At 44.5% G+C, this 20,607-nt stretch overlaps 1 protein-coding gene across 3 annotated transcripts; it reads right to left on the bottom strand.

The window, feature by feature from the left end:
- Positions 1-956: 956 nt before the first annotated feature.
- Positions 957-20,421, bottom strand: Marveld2 (MARVEL domain containing 2). Of its 3 annotated transcripts, none has more exons than XM_038323941.1 (7): positions 20,336-20,421; positions 14,582-15,733; positions 10,775-10,810; positions 5,476-5,621; positions 5,024-5,195; positions 3,360-3,410; positions 957-2,954 (listed from the first exon to the last, which is right to left on the bottom strand). In XM_038323941.1, exons 2-7 carry the CDS (start codon positions 15,716-15,718, stop codon positions 2,832-2,834), a joined length of 1,665 nt encoding a protein of 554 aa, XP_038179869.1. In that variant the 5' UTR covers positions 15,719-15,733; positions 20,336-20,421; the 3' UTR covers positions 957-2,831. The 3 variants fall into 3 exon arrangements, with proteins under 3 accessions (XP_038179869.1, XP_038179868.1, XP_038179870.1); XM_038323940.1 differs by lacking the exon at positions 20,336-20,421 and adding an exon at positions 20,063-20,208; XM_038323942.1 differs by lacking the exon at positions 20,336-20,421 and adding an exon at positions 19,896-20,048.
- Positions 20,422-20,607: the final 186 nt, after the last annotated feature.

The raw sequence follows: 20,607 nt of genomic DNA, 5'->3' as shown, positions 1-20,607 counted from the left end.
GCACAAAAATGTGGATTTCAGAAAAATTACCTCATCTGACTTTAACCAAAAATAAAAGCAGAATCATACAAATCTAGGTTTTTGTATTTTAGTGTTTGAGACTTAATATTTAGTGTTTAGTGTCTGGAACTCAGTAGACCAGGCTGGCCTCAAACTGAGAAATCCACCTGTCTCTGCCTCCAAAGTGCTTTTCCCACTAGCCTGGGTCTTGCAAAGTCACCATATACCAGGCTGGGTTCTCCCTGTCTCTCTCTCCAGAGCCGATGGCCCAGTTTTCTGGGGACTCCCCGACTTTCCTAGTTTGTTTTGTTATTGTTTATTTTGGATTTCAGCCCTAGTGGGTCTGGAACTTTCTGGGATCCTCCGACCTCTGACTGGGTGCTGGGATCCTAAGTCCTGGGCTCACAGACATGCATTTCTAGTGGTCTGACCCACAATTTGCTCAAACAGGATAGGACACAATATTAACCTGAGCACTGTGACCTACAGGTATTCATGACTTTCCAGTTTCTTTCTTTTTAAGAAAATAATTATTAGCTGGGCGGTGGTGGCCCAAGCCATTAATCCTAGCACTCAGGAGGCAGAGGCAGGCAGATCTTTGAGTTCTAGGCCAGCCTGTCTACAGAGTGAGTTCCAGGACAGCCAGGGCTACACAGAGAATCCCTGTCTTGGAAACAAGAACAAAAGATTTTAATTACATGTATGATGTATGAATGTGTCTGTGTGGGTATGTGCAGTGCCAGGGGAGGCAAAGGTGGCAGGTACAGGTGCTTGTCAGCAACCCGATGTGGGTACTGGGAAGAGGTCATAGGTCCCTTGCAAGAGCAGCATGAGCTCTTAACTACTGAGCTGTCTCTCCAGCCCTCCAGTTTATTTTCTGATTAAGGAAAGTACTTTCAAGAACATTCTTGATGAACTCAGGAATGTTTGAAAAGCAACAAAGAACACACACAAAATAGCAGGTAATTGACATTTTAATGCAACTATGCATTTATATAACACTAAAAAAGAATCAGTTCTACAGCATCAGTCTTAAAAGATTAACATTTATAATACAGTAAAATAAAGTTTCACAAAGTTAAATGTCCTTATTTAATTTTAATGTTGAGCTAGATATTTTTAAATGTACAAAATGAGAATATCTCACATTTAAAAACAAAACAAAACAAAACAACAGAGTCTTGCTTTGTAGCCCAAGTTGGCTTTGAACCTGACATCCTTCTGCCTCCGCTGCTGAGCGCTAGGACAGTGTGCACACACCACCACGTTTTATCGTTTTATTTACTTATTTGAATTCGCGGATGTAGTGCCAGTCACTCAGAAAGACACGTTAGGTCATTTAGAAGCTGGAACTTTCTGGGCCTCTGCCTGTTCCATGTGTTACTCTGGTTTCTCCACTATGTAAAATCCTTTGGACATTAATCAATTATCTGAATGGAAGCTATATATGAGGCAGAAACCATATTTCTATCAGGGAAACAATTGGCTAGATCCTGCTGAATAGAAAGAAACCAGAAGTAGTGTTTTTATCTTCCCCATCTTAATTTTTTTAATTTATTTTTATTTTTCAAGACAGGACTTCACATTGTCCAGGCTGGCCTTGAACTCGACCTCACTGCGGGCAAAGGTTGACTTTGAACTCCTTATCTTCCTGCCTCCCAGGCGTTAAACACAATCATGGTTTATGCAGAGATGGGACTGAATCTTCACGCAGGCTGGGCAGCTGCTCTATCAACTGAGCTACACCTCCAGCATCTTAAAAATTTTATTTATTTATTTGTTTTTTGAGGCAGGGTTTCTCAGTAGCTTTGAAGCCTGTTCTGGAACTCTTGTAGACCACACTGGCCTTGAACTCAGAGATCCACCTGCCTCTGCCTCCCAAGTGCTGGGATTAAGGGCCTGCACACCACCACGGTACTAGGAATCAGGGTTTCATCTAAGCCTGCCAGGAAAATCCTCAACCACTGCCTGTCGACAATTTCTTTAAAAAAAAAAAAAAAAACATGGTAAAATTTTCTGATGAATAAAACATCAACCAGGAGTTCCTTGGTAAGATGAAGTGTGCTAATGAATCATGGAGGGAACCAAGTCAATACAAGGTGTCGTTCCCATGTGCACAAGACAGGCTGGGCAGGGGACTTGGGGACATATGCATGGTCACAGACAACAGGGAGACATCTGCTTAAGGCACAAAGACAAACTATGGGGCACGTGGCCTTTGGTTAACCGCTGGTTAAAGACTGTTTCCTTGAGACTCATCCTAGGTAGCTCACCCATTCAGCAACACGCCCACAGCACTCCCCGCACGGATGCGCTGCTTACACTGTGGCAGGCTCTGACTGCCCTATGAGGTAGGTACCATCCTACTTCCATCTTACAGGAGCAAAGGGCACAGAGGCTTAATCGAGTTGCCCAAGATCACAGTGCGTGACAATCGATCTTGGCTTTAAGTCCTCGTGACTTCCCTAGGCAGAACCTCCTAAGAACTTCTCTTAGGAGGAGAAATTCCTAGAGAAACTGAAGGAAGCAGCCTGAATGAAGGAAAAAGCATCAGAACTGAAGTCCTGAGCTTGCCCCTCCCCAGTGATTGATATCTAAAACGACAACACATTTTAACGAGAAAAACATGGAACTGGAACCAGGTGAATACACGGTCTCTCCAGTCTCAGGAAAGGCTCTCGGTGGGTTTGAAATGTCTGAGTAAAATCACAGCGTTTAACCTCAGATGTTAAACCAAGCAGAGGCTGACCTGGAAGAGCCCGCTTCTCACCTATGAGGCCAGCATATAAAGGCAGTGAAGAAACAGTTGGCTATAAACAGTTCCCAACGGGCTAAGAGTAACCTTGCGTATCCCAATTCATTACTTTATCGTACTCTTGAATTCTTTGCTTTATGTGAGTGAGTTTGTTCTTGAGGTAATCACAACGCTCCTTCTTTTCCAGAAATGAAGGGTCCTACGAAAGAAACAGTTATTGATTCAGCTTTCCTGGATGACTGACAGACACGTCCTCACACAGAAAGCAGCGGAGTTACTGGCAGATATGATCTGATAATTAGAACACTCACGCCCTCTGTCAACACAAGACAGCCTATGCTTTAGGGTCACAGAAAAATCGAGGGGAATATGGAGAGTAGAGAGGAACCTTTAGTAGTCAAATTATGTGAAGAGCAAGTGTTGAAAATATGAATAAATGTCCCTCCCGGATTTTTCCCAACTCTGCCCTTTGCAGAATCTCACAAGTCAATAGAGACTCCATGGGAGACATTTCATAATTTAGCTTAAGAGAAACTGGAAGTCTGTCAGTTAACACCAACGTACGGAGACAAAGACACGGACAAAGGCAACTGATTCTACTCACATTCTTTTTCTTCCTAAACTCTTCATGGATTCTTGAAATTCTCTCGTGTTCCTAAAAATAATATATTTTTATCTTATTTTAGTTAAAACATGCATTTACTCAAATCATGTTTCAAAGCACACTGGAAATTAGAACCAAAAAACTATTTTTTTGCCAAGCACGGTGTCACACGCCTGCAATTTGGGCACTTGGGGGCAGGCGTTGGACCACTTTGAATTCAAAGTCAGTCTGGGCTACAGAGAGGGACCCTGCCTCAAAAACAAACCTCCCTGTTTTTTGCACAAGCTAGAATGAAAATAGCTACATAAAAATATAATTCACTGATAAACATTTGCAACTAACTCCCTGCCAGGCACTGCTCTCTGCCAAGTGTTACAAGCAGCCGTGTGACCCTGGGTGAACCGTCTGTCCTAAGATTCTTCCCCTCACCACAAACAATATCCATAACCTTCAAATACTTGTCAGGAGGTTCACTTATTCGCAATGATCCTGACAGAGCTTGATAAATTAAAAACCCCCACATTGACCTTTTCCCTTATCTCCATCCTCCCCAACAGCTCTCCTCGTGAGTCAGGTGTGCTCGAGGAAGAGGTGGGGGCTACTCAACTCCTGAGAAGAGCTAGTAGAAGGTCCCTTCTAATTTAATTATACATTTTATACTAAACATAAATATAATATTATATAATTAAATATAAGTATTATGTATAAATATAATTTATATGTTATATAAATATAAGTAAGACAGGACTACAGAAATACTTCCATTTCTCCATGAATGCCTTGTTTTTCCTACATGACTTCTTTTTCTACACAACTTCTTTTGAGAAAAGTTCTCACAACGTTCCCCAGGCCTAGAACTCCTGGGTTCAGTAGCTTCTCCTGCTCAGCTCCAGGGCTGCAGGCTTGGCTAAGCACACACGGCTCTTCGTGCGCACCTCTGAAGACCTCTAAACTTGGTTACCCTTTTGGGCCCGTTGGCCTTGAGTACTTCCCAAATGGTAGTGCCTGACCCATTAGTTCAGTGTTTGCTGGATTTCTCCTGCTTCCTAGAACACAGACAGGGTCTCACTGTGCAGTCCTCACAGGCCTGGAACTCTCTGTAGATCAGGCTGCTTTGAATTCACAGAGATCTGCCTGCCTCTGTCTTGAGTGCTGGGATTAAAGGCGTGTGCCACCCATGCCTGACCATCCTTTATCTTTTTTTTTTTGGGGGGGGGAAGGGTTCAAGACAGCTTTTCTCTGTGTAGTCCTGGTTATCCTGGAACTAGTTCTGTAGACCTAGTAGCGGATCTCTGTGAGTTCAAGGCCAGCCTGGTCTACAAGAGCTAGTTCCAGGACAGGCTCCAAAGCTACAGAGAAACCCTGTCTCAGAAAACAAAACAAAACAACAAGAAAAAACAAAAAGCAAAACAAAAAGAAGGCAGCAATGGTGAAAGACATTAATTGTAAAATTTAAAATTTGTTCCGCTCTTTTTTTTTTTTTTTTTTTTTTTTTGTAGCGCTGGGATCAAACCTAAGGCCTCTGCACACACACAGTGCTCTGCTGACTGGAATGGAAATGCTGCCAAGCAACCTTGAGGTCTCAAACACTTTGACAGACAGCAGAGAGGCGGTTGGGACTCCCAATACGTGGCAGTCTCCTCTCAGCAGGGGTGGCCACTGACCTGGGGGTTTTCAGCGTGCCGTGGCAACCTGCTCATCACCACATCCAGCTCCTCGAACTTCCTCAGGATGGCCTGCACTTCCGCAGACAGCTCTTTGTACTCTGAGAACTGGTCTTGGAACACAGCTTTGTAACGTTCTCGATCATCATCCGTCCGAATCACAGGATATTTTCTGAGGAAAATCACAAATCAGGGTGACAACTTTACCCTGCAGGAGGTCTGTAGTGGCACTTCCCTAGCAGGCTCAAGACTCTGGGTTCTATCCACAGAGTGGAAAAACGCAAGCCGAATAGCTGAATCGGGTCAGCTCACTCAGTACCCAGGCCTGGCGTACCTTTCTTATTTTCCAACGTTACCCTGGATAACAACCAACCGTTCACATAAATGACTTTAAACACAGTGCTGGCTTGATGACAAACTAGAAGATGCTAGAAAAACCGAGATGGACTCACGCCACGTAGTCAGGCATCACGATGGGCTTGGGAATGTAGCCCGGAGGGATGTGCCCGCTTTGAAGCTCAGGTGTCGTTTTCACTGTTCTCGGCTCTTTGAAATTAACTTCTTGGTCTCTCTGTCTATCACTGGTGGCTACTTCGCACTGCAGGAAAGAGATAAAGAATCGACTGTACAAAGGAACAGGGAAAGAGCCACCCAAGTTACTGGGAGAGAACGAAGCGGGAGTAGGAAGACGAAACATGAAAAAAACAACTGTTGAGAGTTCCGTGTCTTAAACACACAAAGATGGTCTCAATGCAACAGTTGAACAGAGTCATGTCGGGAAACGGCAGCACAGAGAGGCCGGCACCTCCCGCTCCTAATCAGCATATTACAAAGCAATAAAAATATTACATATTCAGGAAAGAAGAAAAATGCGAAGGACTGGGAGAGGTTTCTAACAAAGCCAGCAGATGGGACACATGAGTGGAAGATGCAGAGGAATCTTCTAGAACAGGCAGTCAAAGGTAGCTCAGCATTTAACTGCACGGCACCCAGAACACCCAAGGCTGGTTGGTAGATGCAAGAAGGGTCCGATGCATAACGTAAGGTTCAGAAAGGATAAGTGAACCCTCCAAGGTCACACAGCAACTAATCAGAAAAACCCCAACTAAATTCTGCAAGTGTTTGATTTTTGTGATGCTACAGACTGACCCCAGAGGTTTTGAGCTCGCCAGGCCAGCTGTGCTCCACCAATGCAATGCACTGCACCCTAACCCAAGATTCCCTGATATATGAACAAGATGCAGAAAACCTATTTGATTAAATGTATATTGTTCACAGGCTAAAGTGCCCTGAAGTTCAGACGCATACTGGAAACAAGCCTAATGAATAAGACAGGCAGTGCCAGCCACAGCTGCAGGAAAACGAGGTCCCGATGCACAAACTTCTTTCTTCTCTACATAATACAAACAAAACAAAAACCAACAAAAGAGTGCAAACACGCAATGAAGGATTCTGAAGCCTTGCCCTCCACTGCTTTGGCAGCTTTTAAAAGTCCTTTGTCTTCCCACTTCCCTGCTTCCGGACTGGTCTTGAGGTTTGGTTTAACTTTAGCTCACTGTCAAAGCCACCAGCTCTTACCTCACCAAATGGCACAGGCCTGAGCTAGTGGAGGCTGTTAACCAGCCCAAGAAAAGGAACTAGGAAAGGAGAAGCTCCAAGCCCACAAACCAGATGGGGAGAAATCACACCACAAGCCTCGGAGACCCAAGGCAAACAAGTGGGGACAGAATAAGGAACAGAAGCAAGGTGTCTTACTGATGTCGTCTGCATGACAATGGCCCCCCATGGCTCATCTGTTTGAATACCTGATCCCCAGTTGGTGGAACTGCTTGGAAAGGAATTATTGGAGGAGGTGTGTCACTGGGGTGGGCTTTGAGGCTTCAAACACCCACGCCATTTTCAGTGCATGTGTCTGTCTCTGCCTCCTACTTACTCGGGAGGCAGAGACAAGTGGATCTCTGTGAGTTCGAGGCCAACCTGGTCTACAGAGCAAGTTCCAAGACAAGCTCCAAAGCTACAGAGAAAGCCTGTCTCGACAATCTTTCCAAAAGCAATCTACAGATTCAATGCAATGCCCATCAAATCCCAGAAAAATTCTTCAAAGACCTCAAAAGAACGGTACTCAACTTCATATGGAAAATCAAAAAACCCAGGATAGCCAAAACAATCCTGTACAATAAAAGAACTTCTGGAGGCATCACAATCCCTGACTTCAAACTCTACTACAGAGCTACAGTACTGAAAACAGCCTGGTATTGGCATAAGAACAGACAGGAGGGAGCTGGGCGGTGGTGGCACACGCCTTTAATCCCAGCACTCGGGAGGCAGAGGCAAGCGGATCTCTGAGTTCAAGGCCAGCCTGGTCTACAAGAGCTAGTTCCAGGACAGGCTCTAGAAACTACAGGGAAACCCTGTCTCGAAAAACCAAAAAAAAAAAAAAAAAACCAGACAGGAGGAACAATGGAACTGAATAGAAGACGTAGATATTAATCTACACATCTTCAAACACCTGATTTTTACAAAAGAAGCAAAAAATATCAAATGGAAAAAAGAAAGCATATTTAACAAATGGTGCTGGCATAACTGGATATCAACATGTAGAAGAATGAAAATAGACCCATATCTCTCCCCATGCACAAAACTCAAGTCCAAATGGATCAAAGACCTCAACATAAAGCCAGCCACACTGAACCTTATAGAAGAGAAAGTGGGAAGTACACTTGAATGCATTGGCACAGGAGACAACTTCCTAAATAGAACCCCAGCAGCACAGACACTGAGAGAAACAATTAATAAATGGGACCTCCTGAAACTGAAAAGCTTCTGTAAAGCAAAGGACACAGTCAACAAGACAAAACGACAGCCTACAGAATGGGAAAAGATCTTCACTAACCCCACATCAGACAGAGGTCTGATCTCCAAAATATACAAAGAACTCAAGAAGTTGGACACCAAAAGATCACATAATCCAATAAAAAAAAAAAATGGAGTACAGACCTAAACAGAGAACTCTCAACAGAGGAATCTAAAATGGCTGAAAGACACTTAAGGAAATGTTCAACATACTTAGTCATCAGAGAAATACAAATCAAAACAACTCTGAAATTCCATTCTTATACTTGCAAGAATGGCCAAGATCAAAAACACTGATGACAACTTATGCTGGAGAGGTTGTGGGGAAAAGGGAACACTTCTGCATTGCTGGTGGGAATGCAAGCTGGTACAACTCCTTTGGATGTCAGTGTGGCGATTTCTCAGAAAATTAGGAAACAACCTACCTCAAGACCCAGTAATACCACTTTTGTATATATGCAAAGGATGCTTAAACGTGCCACAAGGACATGTGCTCAACTATGTTCATAGCAGCATTGTTTGTCATAGTCAGAACCTGGGAACAACATAAATGCAGCTCGACCGAAGAATGGATAAGAAAAATGTGGTACATTTACACAATGGAGTACTACACAGCAGAAAAAAATAATGACAGTTTGAATTTGCAGGAAAATGGATAGAGCTAGAAAACATCATTTTGAGTGAGTTAACCCAGACACAGAAAGACAATTATCACATGTACTCACTCATAGGTGGTTTTTAAACACAAAGCAAAGAAAACCAGCCTACAAACCACAATCCCAGAGAACTAGACAACAACGAGTACACTAAGAGAGACTTACATAGATCTAATCTACATGGGAAGTAGAAAGTAGAAAAAGACAAGATCTCCTGAGTAAATTGGGAGCATGGGGACTTTGGGGGAGGGTTGAAGGGGGTATGGGAGAGGTAGGGAGGGGAGCAGAGAAAAATACAAAGCTCAAAAAAAAAAAAAAAACCCTGAGAAACCCTGTCTCAAAAAACCGAAAATAAAATATAACAATAAGGTTCAGCCTATTCTACAGCCCAAATGATGGACAGGAAATTCAAGTTCAGAGAAGATAAGTAATTTCCACAGGATCAACGGGCAAGAGGAAGCTGCACCAGAGCCCTGATTCAGAGCAGCCTAATTGTAAAGCTGATCAAGGTGTCAGTCACTATCTCTCCCAACCATCCCTTTCAGGATTCAGGGGAAGGCAGGTGAAATAAATTACACCCATGAAAAGCCAGATTCTACAGCTTTCTATCAGTTTTCTCATTGGCTAAATCCAGTTGATTTATCAGTCCCTCTTGAAATACTCCTAAGCTATTTCTGGATTCCATCTCTGGAGAGGTCTTTAAAAGGATGTGTTTTGGCTTCCTTCAGCTTCCTTGTCTGTAAGAAGAGTTGGGGAAGCTGTAGATTAAGTGATTTCCAAATTAAGAATGGGCATTCCAGCGGGGCGTGGTGGCGCAGACCTTTAGGCCCAGCACTTGGGAGGTAGAGGCAGGCGGAGCTCGAGGCCAGTCTGGTCTACAGAGCTAGTTCCAGAATAGCCAGGGCTATACAGAGAAATCCTGTCTCAGAAGAAAAAAAAAGAGTGGACATTCTACCATCATTCCTAACTATTCCAGGACCTCCTGGACATGCTGTCTGGCCCTAGGCAGACTGAAAGATGAGCCCCAGAACTCTCAAGCAGATCTTAATAGCCCTGTCCCACCTGTGCATCCCACCCAGCGGGGACCCGACTGCTCGACACTGAGGGCTGCTTTCCCTTGTGTCTTCCTGGCTTTTTCGGTTGACTCTGTTCTGTACTGAAGTCCATTGGTAAATCCCACTGCCTTCAGTGGGAATGACCAGGAAGCCCAGACAATTCTACCCTGGACAAGAACAATTAGTGCTACCACATCACTGCCATACTGCAGCCCAGTGAGGTGACCCTGTCCTTCCTGGCACTGGGAAGTAAGCAACTGCAAAGTGGACGCACCTTTAAATGTCCCCAAAGATGATGGATGGAGGGTTGGACGGATGAATAAATGGAAGGATTTCAGGGATGGGGATTAAACCCAGGGCCTCAACCACATCAGGCAGGTAAGCATTCTACCACTGACCTTTATTTTGAATACTTAAAATATTATGAATATGACGCCAAATGTTAGCATTCTGCATAATTTTGACACTAGATCTTGATGTTATCTGTTAATGAGTGCTGGCATTATAAAATAGATTTCCCATGTCAAATGTGTGTGTATATGTGTACCCTGCCGTGCTTAAGTTTCTGTCCTGACTTTTCCCTTCAATAACGGACTGATGTGCGCCCAAGTTGCTTATGGTACTGGTGTCTTATCACAGCAACAGACAATGACCTTGAACTTCTGATTCTCCTGCATTCACCTTCCACAATCTAGGATTACAGCCACGGGCCACTCTGTTCAGTTTGTGCAGTACTGGAAGGGGTGGGGAGTGATCCAGGGCTTCATACATGCTAGGCAAGCAGTCTACCAACTGAGCTATACCCCAAGCTCAGGAAGAATGATTTCCATCGAAGAAAATTAGCCAGGCATAGTTAGTAAGCCAAGAGTCCCATAGCACAGGAGGCAGAAGCAGGGGCAGGCAGCATGCATTAAAGACCAGCCTGGGCCACACGGCAAGAACTCACCTCAAACAAACATATAAGGAAGACCAGCCATACTCATTACTAAAAGTTCATGTAACAAAATGAAAAGGGGATCGAGGGAGAACTGCCTACTCTGGTCCTTACAGTGTAGAAAAAAGCCCAAAGTCTTCATCCGAGCTTGGTATCATAGTTTCACGCATGGATGAGTCTACTGTCGATAAATACACAGGAGATAAATATTTAGCAAATCTACAGACACAGGATAACTTAATGTTACTCTTACCATTCTCCTTTTTGATGGCAACGATGGGTCATTTATCTGAAACAACAATAACAACAACAAAAGAGTTAAAATGATTTCTCAAGAGGCTGAAGCGATAGCTCAACAGTCTGGAGAGCTTACTGCTCTTGCAGAGACTCATAACTGCCTGTAACTCCAGCATCTGGGGATCCCACGCCCTCTTCTGAGCCCCGCATACAAGTGCACATCACACACACACACACACACACACACACACACGTAAAATATAGAAGCTAATTTTCTTTTTTTAAATATTTATTTATTTATTATGTATACAATATTATGTCAATGTAGATGCCTGCAGGCCAGAAGAGGGCAGCAGACATCATTACAGATGGTTGTGAGCCACCATGTGGTTGCTGGGAATTGAACTCAGGACCTTTGGAAGGGCAGGCAGTGCTCTAAACCACTGAGCCATCTCTCCAGCCCCAGAAGCTAATTTTCAAATGTTTCCATCCACTTGCACTTCTAGCCCAATCTCAGTGTCCGGAAGTTGATCTCTTTTTGATGTCTGTTCTCCATACTTGTTTGCCTATGGACCAGTAGGGAACCAGAGGACGTCAGGTGACTGTGGTTCCCTGTTAGCCGGGAGGATTTGGAGATGTGGGAATGGTAGTTACTATTTGATAGGTTGTTTGAATTACCTAGACTTTATTTATTTATTCCTGGTTACTTTTTCTTGGGTGATTAGATTGTTATTTTTTTTGTTTTGTTTATGAGATATGATCTTGTTATGTAGCCTCGGCTAGCCTATATGATTAGGCTGGCCTTAATCTTGTGGCTGTCCTCTTGCTTCTGCCCCAAGTGCTTACTTACCATGTCCAGCACTTTCGATAATTAAAAAGCTGATACAGTCACTTTATAAAATTGATAGAAGAAAAACCGCCAAAGGATGCAACATCACCTTCAATAATTCAAGTTTAACCAAATATTGTAAAAAAAATTCTTATATAAAGTTTTCAAGATGAACACACTAGCTTATGCCTGAAATTCTAATTCTCTGGGAAGATGAGGCAGGAGGACTGTGGTGAGTGGTAAGTCATCCTGGGCTATACAATCAGTTTGAGTCCAACCTGGGCTACATAATAAGACCTCTTCTCAAATAAAACAAAACTAGTTGTTGGAGTTTTTGCCTAAGACATGGTTTCTCTGTGTAGCCCTACTGTCCTGGAACTCGTTCTAAAGACCACGCTGGCCTCAAACTCAGAGATCACTTGCCTCTGCCTCCCAGATGCTGGGAAAAGGCGTGAGCCACCACCACAAAATACGTTTTTACTGAAGGAAAAACATGCTAATAATTACAATTATACTAATGTAATAGACTTATGAAATTTAAATAATTAAAAATGAGTATTAAGCTAGCAAAAACTTATGAGGAAGAGTCTAAGTCTTCCTATTTTGAATCTCACACATTAGAATTAAGAGTTCTTAGGTAAGGGTGGGGGTGGGGGATGCACACCTGTAACACAGGCATGGAGCTTGTGAATTCAAGGTCAGCTTGATACACAGTATCAGGCCAGCCATAGCTATATAGTAAAATCCTGTTCCAAAACCAAAAGGAAACACTTAAAATTCTTCAATTTATACATAGAGACTTAAACTTAAGCAATACCACCAGGCCAGGCACTGGTGACACAAACCTTAATCCCAGTACTAGGAAAGCAGAGGCAGGCAGAGCTCTCTGAGTTTACAGCCTAGATTACAGAGCGAGTTCCAAGACAGTCAGAGCTGCTAAACAGAGAAATCCTGTCTTACAACAACAACAACAACAAAAAAAAAAAAAAAAAAAAGAGGAAGAAAAGGAAAAAAAGAAAAAAATACTCTTGAAGGACTGAGGTTGCCGCGCACCGTGCCCCTGTGTCTGCGTTCGCTGCGCTGGCACCCAGTTCGCGAGATTAGGGCAAGGGGCAGGAGGTTAAAATACACAGACACAGACAGACAGAAAGACAACGACATGGGTCATCCTTGAATTCCCCAAGAATGCCCCCTTTATTGTGTTCAGGGGCAGATTATATAGAGATAGCCACGCCCCAGCCAAACCCACCAGAAACCACTCTCCTGCCATCAAGAACTCCTGAAGGTCTCGTGCTCAGAGCAGCTGTAGGCACTCAGATCAGGGATTACAAGAAATTCAGGATCTGGGGTCTCACTGCTCCCAACATGAGGTTACATTTCTTTTCTCTCTTCTTTTCTTTTCTTTTCTTTTCCTTTCCTTTCCTTTCCTTTCCTTTCCTTTCCTTTCCTTTCCTTTCCTTTCCTTTCCTTTCCTTTCCTTTCCTTTCCTTTCCTTTTGTTTTGTTTTGTTTTTCAAGACAGGGTTTCTCCATAGCTTTGGTACCTGTCCTGGAACTAGCTCCTTTCAGACCAGGCTGGCCTCGAACTCACAGAGATCTACCTGCCTCTGCCTCCTGAGTGCGCCACCTCCCCACCACCAGCTAAGGTACATTTTTTGAAGTAACTTTGTAACAATAGAGTACTTTCACAGATTCACACTAGACCATTCAAAGTTCCTTGATTACCATATTAAGTGTTACAAAAATCATTTTGCAGGGCATGGTGGAGCACACCTTTGATCCCAGCAGAGCCTGAGACAGGTGGATCTCTGTGAAGTCCTGGTCTATATAATGAGTTCCAGGCCAGCTGGGGCCACATAGTGAGTCCACGTCTCAAATAAACAAACATGTATCACATTCATAAAATGTGCTCTTAAAGGGACGGGGTTTAACCTTTATTTTTACATGTGCAATTATATAGAATCTAGGAAGCCTTGGAGAAAGCAGGAATAGAAATGCTTACAATATGGTCAACTTAATTAGGGACTAATTTCAGGCAAACTAATTTTCAGTGGAATAAGAGATTCCACGGCACCTATTGGAAAGTGTAAAACATCAACATATCTCAGGGCAGACTGGAAGTAGCACAGCAAACCTAATGTTTGCTACTGTCAAACTCAAATAATTTCAAATGGGACTTTTTACATGATCTTATCCATTAGATAGCACCATCACTTTTTCCTTTATATTTATTATTGTTATTGTTGTTGTTATTATTATTATTATTATTATTATTATTATTATTTTGCTTTTTGAGACAGGGTTTCTCTATAGCTTTGGAGCCTGTCCTAGAACTAGCTCTTGTAGACCAGGCTGTCCTTGAACTCACAAAGATCCACCTGCCTCTGCCTCCCGAGTGCTGGGATTAAAGGCGTGCGCCACCACCTGCCCTTTTATTGTTATTTTTAATAAGTAAAATCCAAGAGAGAAAAATAAATGCAGTACTTTCTTATTTTGGAATACAGACCTCTCCAAAATAATGATGAACCATCACAAGCCAGTAGGTAAGTTTGATGTTTACCACAACTCAGTCATTCAATGTTTGTTTTTAAGGCAAAGTCACCATATGCTTTTCTGTTTTTCCTTTTTGAGACAGGGAGTTGGAAAGAAGCTCAGGCAGGCCTCAAACTACATGGCCCAGGCTAGACTTGAACTCAGAATTGTCCTGTTTTAACTTCCTAACATCAGGGGTTAAGCGTGCACGCATGCATGTGCGTGCGTGCGTGTGTGCGTGTGTGTGTGTGTGTGTGTGTGTGTGTGTGTGTGTGTGTGATAAGCAGAGAGGGTTATCTCAGTCAAAGCAAGTCACTGAGCAAGGACTCTTAAAAATTCAGCTCAATTAAATACAGATACAGATCTAGAAAGACCTTGATGAGGATTCTGTATTTTTTTTTTTTTTTGCAGCAACAGAAAAAATGAAGCAAAGCAAAACAAAGGTATTGAGAAAGTCACCTACCTCCCGCTGTTCCATGAATTCCCGATGCCTCCGGGCTGCCTCATGCCGCCAGAGCTTTAGACAGACCAGGGCGCTGAGGAGATACACTATCATGGTGACAAACAGGAAGATCATTGCAGCGATCTGACCTCCTTCTACCCGGCAGAACACTGCATTCATGGGCGTGTTAAATAATGGATAGTAGCAGAGTCCACCTCTGTTGGTGTCATTCACATAGACAATGGCTGCGGCCATGTACAGGATAAACAAGGCAACGTTCACGCCAAACTCCGTCAGGGGCCACCAGTTAGAGTCCAGAAGAATGGTGCGGTAATACATGGACATGCCCAGCACCAGAATAATAATAGTGGCGATCCAAGCCAATCCAGCCACCACGAGTACGAAAGGCGTCTTGGGGCCACTGTAGTAATAACCCCCATATGTGCTGCCCAGACCTGCCGTGCCATAGGGCTGTGTATAGCCAAACAAGTTGTACCACTCGTTGTCCTTGTGGATGTAAGCCGTGACACAGGCGAAGACGCCAGCCCCAAGAAGCAGTTCGGCCACACCCAGAATTCTCAGCAGGCCTGCCCACGACTTCATGTAGGCGTACCGCAGATTGTACTCCTCCACCTTCTCGCTGTAGGTCCGCGCCGTCTGTGTGCGTCGGTCTAGGGATGAGTAAGGGTCCTGGGGAAACATGGCGTCTGCCCCTCGCTGGGAGCTGAAGGCACCTTCTGACCCTCCGGAAGGATCTTTGTAAGAACCGGGTGGGAGATGGTTTGGTCTCCCTGGAGAGGCCGGAGGTGAGCACTCCACACCATCCGAGATGTATCTGATATCAGACACCGGCTTATCCCATTCTGGATCCTTTTTCTTCCCTCTGAAGAAGTTCTTCCAGGAGTCAGGGACAAAGCGCCTTACGGGCTTGAGGTCTGGTGCTATGGCTGGTTCCTCTGTGTCATCTGAGGAGAAGCTCGGGCCGAATGGTGGCTGTAATGGGAGAGGGGGAGGCGGCAGAGGATCTGCGCTCAGAGCCAGCTCACTGCTCTGAAGGGACTGGAGGGTTCTTATGGTACCATCTGGACCAGGAATGTCCCCTGGAACCTCACTGTAGCCCCTGTCCCGAATCCTGGACCTTCCATCACTTGACGACATTTGGGGTTTTCACACCTGTGGACAAGATTAAAGTTAGAATGTCTAGTTACTTTATCCTCCATAAATAAAATCCAATTATTTTATAAATCACTTAGTTACAAAAATGATTCAAGTGGCAGACATAATTATATCCAAGTATTATTATATATAAAATGGTAAACACATTTTAAACATATGTAACAATTAGATTATCCAGAAATATATTTAAGTATTCTATGCCGTTGCATTTTTTTTTCTAGGCAGAGTTTCTCTGTAGCTTTGGAGCCTGTCCAGGAACTCGCTCTGGAGACCAGGCTGGCCTTGAACTCACAGAGATCTGCCTGTCTCTGCCTCCCAACTGCTGGGATTAAAGGTGTGTGCCACCACTGCATAGCACACCATTACATTTTGGTGCAACAAAAATTTTAAATATTAGTTTTGAATTTTACATAGTAAAGCATTTAAGTCTAATTTGTATATGAACCCTATGAACAAAATATAAAAACAAAACAAAAACTTGAACAATACAAAATACTAACATATTCCCAAGTATAATCTTGTCTTTAGACATCTAAATCAAATATTTAAGTCAGAGTATGCCAGGCAGTGGTGGTGCACACTTTCAGTCTCAGCACTTGGGGGACAGAGGCAGGTGAATTTCTGTGAGTTCGAGGCCAGTCTGGTCTACAAAGCGAATTCCAGAACAGCCAGGGCTGTAACACAGAGAAATCCTGTCTCAAAAAACCAAACAATAACAAAAAGAATCTGAGTGTACCAAAATCTGATGGCTCAGCAAATACTTTTCATTTTCATGAGTATACATTTGCTTCAGAAGGAACAAGGAGCCATTAAAGCAGTCTTAAAACACAGCAAGCGTGTGGCCTTTCCCTTTCTAATCAAAAAAGTTAGCTGAGGGGTTAGAGTAATAGCTCAGAGGTTAAGAGAACTGGCTGCTCTTCTAGAGGGCCTGGGTTCAATTCTCAGTACCCACATGGGGGGCTCACAATCAGCTATAACCCAAGTCCCAGGGGATCTGATGCCCGCTTCTGGCCTCTGGGGGACTGACATACATGCACTGACATACATGCAAGCAGAACACCCACCCACACAAAACAGCAAAGGCGTGAAAAGTTTAGCTGAGGGGCTTGCTCTTCCCTCCCACAATAGTAACAGCTGGCACTAGACTTTAGAGAAAGTTCTCAGAAGCAAAAACGCTGAGATCCGTGGTTGCCCAGAAGTGTAAAACAACAGCAGCCCTAACTATAAATATAACTGTGCCCATAGCACATAAAGGCAATCTGCTGTTGCCATGGACAACTAAAGCATCTTAGGAGGAACTTAATATACATGAAAAAACTATTGAAAGCACTTTGACTGAGTCAAAGCAATGACCTAAATATATACAGAATAAAAACCCCACTTACTGATGAACTACTAGGTTTGGGGCACACTGAGTTTCTCCCTTTTTTCCCGTTCATGCCTTTTTATTGGCATTTATTCAACTAGACATGTGGTACTAAACTTGAAATTATGTCAAAAGAAAAAAACGTACTCTCACCTTTAAGGTGTTGAACATTTGGAAATCCTAAGGCATTATTTTACCTGGTAAAATGGAGACCCATTAGTCAACAAAGACGGACTGGGAACCTTGATAAATCAGGCACATTAAGGCTGTATTTAACTTTCCTACTTTTATGGAACTTAAATCCCACTGTGAGCAGCAGGTGATAAGTGAAACGCATAACGCACTAAGGATCAAAGTTGGGGGTGGAGACAGGGTTTCTCTGTAGCTTTGGAGCCTGTCCTGGAACTCGCTCTGTAGACTAAGCTGGCCTTGAACTCAGAGAGATCTCGCGTCTCTGCCTCCTGAGTGCTGGGATTAAAGGTGTGCAGGACCAACGGTTTAAAAGGGAGTAGGGAGCGCACTGCAGGCAGCAGGCTTTCATTTTAGCACAGCCAGGGGTCTTCACGGAGAAAGAGACAGTATGGGAATAAAGGGGAAGGGGAAACCAAGCAGCCGCCTGGAAGGAGCGCCCCAGGCAAATGAAACTGCTACAGTGAAATCCCAAACGCCTTTAGGGATTGCCTAACAGCTAGGGAAATGCCACTTCAGAGAGCTCAGCAAGGCAGCGGCAGAATGAGAAGCAGGACAGAAGGAAGCTGACTGATTCACCAGAGACCGTAAATCCACTGGCAATTAAGGGGTGATGAGCCAGAGGATTCGAAGTTGAGGAGTGGTATGACCTGGCTTGTTTTAGTAGGATCTCTGTGGATGTTTAGAGTACCACAAAGAGGGGAAGGCTAAGAGAAGGACGCTGCTAATATGATCCAAAGCATCACGGTGCTAGACACAAACACAGTGAGCCCTTGCATTCTAGACATAGCGGACGTAAAATATATAGCTACTGAAAACTTTAAACATAGACCAATCCTATTTATATTTCACTTCTTCCCTGTCCTATTCCTCCTAATGGCTCAGTGGTTAAAAACAATGGCTGCTCTTCCAGAGGACCTGGGTTCAATTCCCAGCACTTACAAGGAGGCTTACAACTAATTGTAACTCCAGTTCCACCGGATCTAACATGATCTACAGCCTCCAAGGGCACTGAATACATACGGCGCAGACATACATGCAGACAAAACACTCACCCACATAAAAACGACCCAATATGGAATAGATGGAGCACAGCAGGAAGAGTCCAAGAAGGGATTTCAAGGTCCTCCAATGAGGCACTCCTAGACTGGGGTATTAATATTGCTAACCGAGCAAGGTGTGCAAACCAAACCAAAAGCTCTCTAAATGACAGCTGTCTTAGTTGAGGTTTTTCTTCTTTTAAAATGTGTGTTAGCCATTCATATTTCTTCTTTTGAGGATTCTGTTCAGTTTCTTAGCCATATTTTGATGAAGTTGCTTTCTTTTCTTGTTAAAGAATGTTTATTTATTTTATGTGTATGAGTACATGTATGCATGTATGTCTGCAGGCCAGAAAAGGGCATCAGGTCCCACTAGAGATGGTTGTGAGCCACCATGTAGGTGCTGGGACTTGAACTCAGGACCTCTGGAAGAGCGGTGTGTGCTCTAAGCCGCTGAGCCATCTCTCCAGCCCTTGGCTGGGGTTTCTATTGCTGTGATAAACAGCATGCCCATAACCTGTGGAGGAAAGGGTTTATTTCAGGTCACAGCACTCCGATCACACTCCATTGCTGAGGGAAGTCAGGACAGGAACTCGGAGGCAGAAGCTAACACAGAGGCCGTGGAGAAGTGCTGGTGACTGACTTTCTCCTCTTGGCTTGCTTAGCTTTTTTTTTTTTTTTTTTTTTTCCATAGTGTCCAGGACTACCAGGCCAGGGATGACACTACCCATAGTGAGCTGGGCCCTCCAACATCAATCATTGATGGAGAAAATGCACCAGAGGCTTGCCCACAGGCCAACCTATCAGGGACAGTTTCTTAACTGAGTTTCCCTCTTCTCAAGGGGCTCTAACCTGTGTCAGGCTGACATAAAACCAGCCAGCACAACAGCACTTACCCTTGTCTTTCTCTCTCTGTTGTCCTAAGTTTCTATTCAACAGATGCCTAAGAATGTAGAAGCAAAGCCCACCGGTGGCACATACTTTTAATCCCAGCACTTTGGAGGCAGAAGCAGAAGGACCTCTGTGAGTTTGAGGCCAGCCTGGTCTACAAAAAGAGGTTCAGGACAGCCAGCACTGTTAACACAGAGGAAGCCTATCTCAAAAGAAAAAAAAAAAATCAAAACAAAAGAATGTAGAAGCAAAAGCACAACAAACTGAACAAGGTTTGAAGTATCTAGGGTACATAGGGTTTACAAGGCATCCTGCTGGTTAATTTAACTCAGTTAAAAGTGTGACTCACTGTAACGGGTTCAGCTCATCTTCACCTGTGGAAAACGTCTCTTTGAAATAATTCATCACTTTATCATTTAAATAAACAACAAATTTAAATGTGTAGACTAGGAGAGCAAACTGTTATCTGGGAAAGGAATGGTCAGTGGTATTTTACCACATCTTAAATATATAGAAACTCCTGATGTCTTATGGGTTGCTCCAGAGCCCCCAGGCTCCATCCAGGTCGTTGAGATCGCAGGTCTTTGTTTGGTTGGGGCCAGGGACTTAGGAATGCCAGAGTACTGGCCAGAAAAATGGTTCCCTGCACGTTACAGGAATCAAGCCTGATTACCTTTACACACGCACAACCGCCCCTTACAGTTTTGCTGCCTCCAGAAGGTGGACTGCCTGCCTCGGGATTTGGGGTTGGAGAGCGGCGAGCCGCAGCCGCCGCTGACAGTCACCGGCGTTCTCGCGGGGCTCTCCCATGCAGCCTCCCGGTTCGATGGCTGTACCCACCGGTGCGCCTCCCGACTTCGCCTTCTTCTCTGGAAAATCCACTCTTGCTTCCGCCCCAAGGTGGCCGTTGTCCCGTCAGGACAGCCGGGAAAGTGGCGAGGGCGGCGCCACTCGGCGCCCGGAAGGAGGCGGTCCAGCCGGCCGCACCTGTCGCTGCAGGGAAACCCTCCCGCCGCCCCCAGCCGGCTCGCCCACGTGCTCCGGCTTCAGCCTGGCTGCGGGGTTAAAGCCCCCCACCCCACGGGCGCGACGTCCTATCGCGGACCCACTCACCTGGCCGGAAGAACGCGCCTCCCTGCGCCTCCCTCCGCGGGCACCGAAACTGGGATCGGGATCCTAAGGCGTGGTCCAGCCACAGCGCTCCGCCCGCCCGGCCAGATCCCTCCTGCCGGCCTCACCCACGCAGGTTCCCTACCCAGCCCGCGCCAGCCCAGATCCTGCCAGTGTAAGGCGCTACCTGCCCCGTCCACCTTTAGAACATTTGTTCTACTTTCGCCTGCACCGAAGGAGACAATGCGTGGTAGGCAATGTTAAAAGATAAGAAA

This window comes from Arvicola amphibius, chromosome 3 (assembly GCF_903992535.2).
Source record: "Arvicola amphibius chromosome 3, mArvAmp1.2, whole genome shotgun sequence".
In the NCBI taxonomy this organism is placed as follows: domain Eukaryota; kingdom Metazoa; phylum Chordata; class Mammalia; order Rodentia; family Cricetidae; genus Arvicola; species Arvicola amphibius.
The sequence above is the reverse complement of the archived record's forward strand: the minus strand, read 5'-3'. Positions and strand labels throughout refer to the sequence as shown.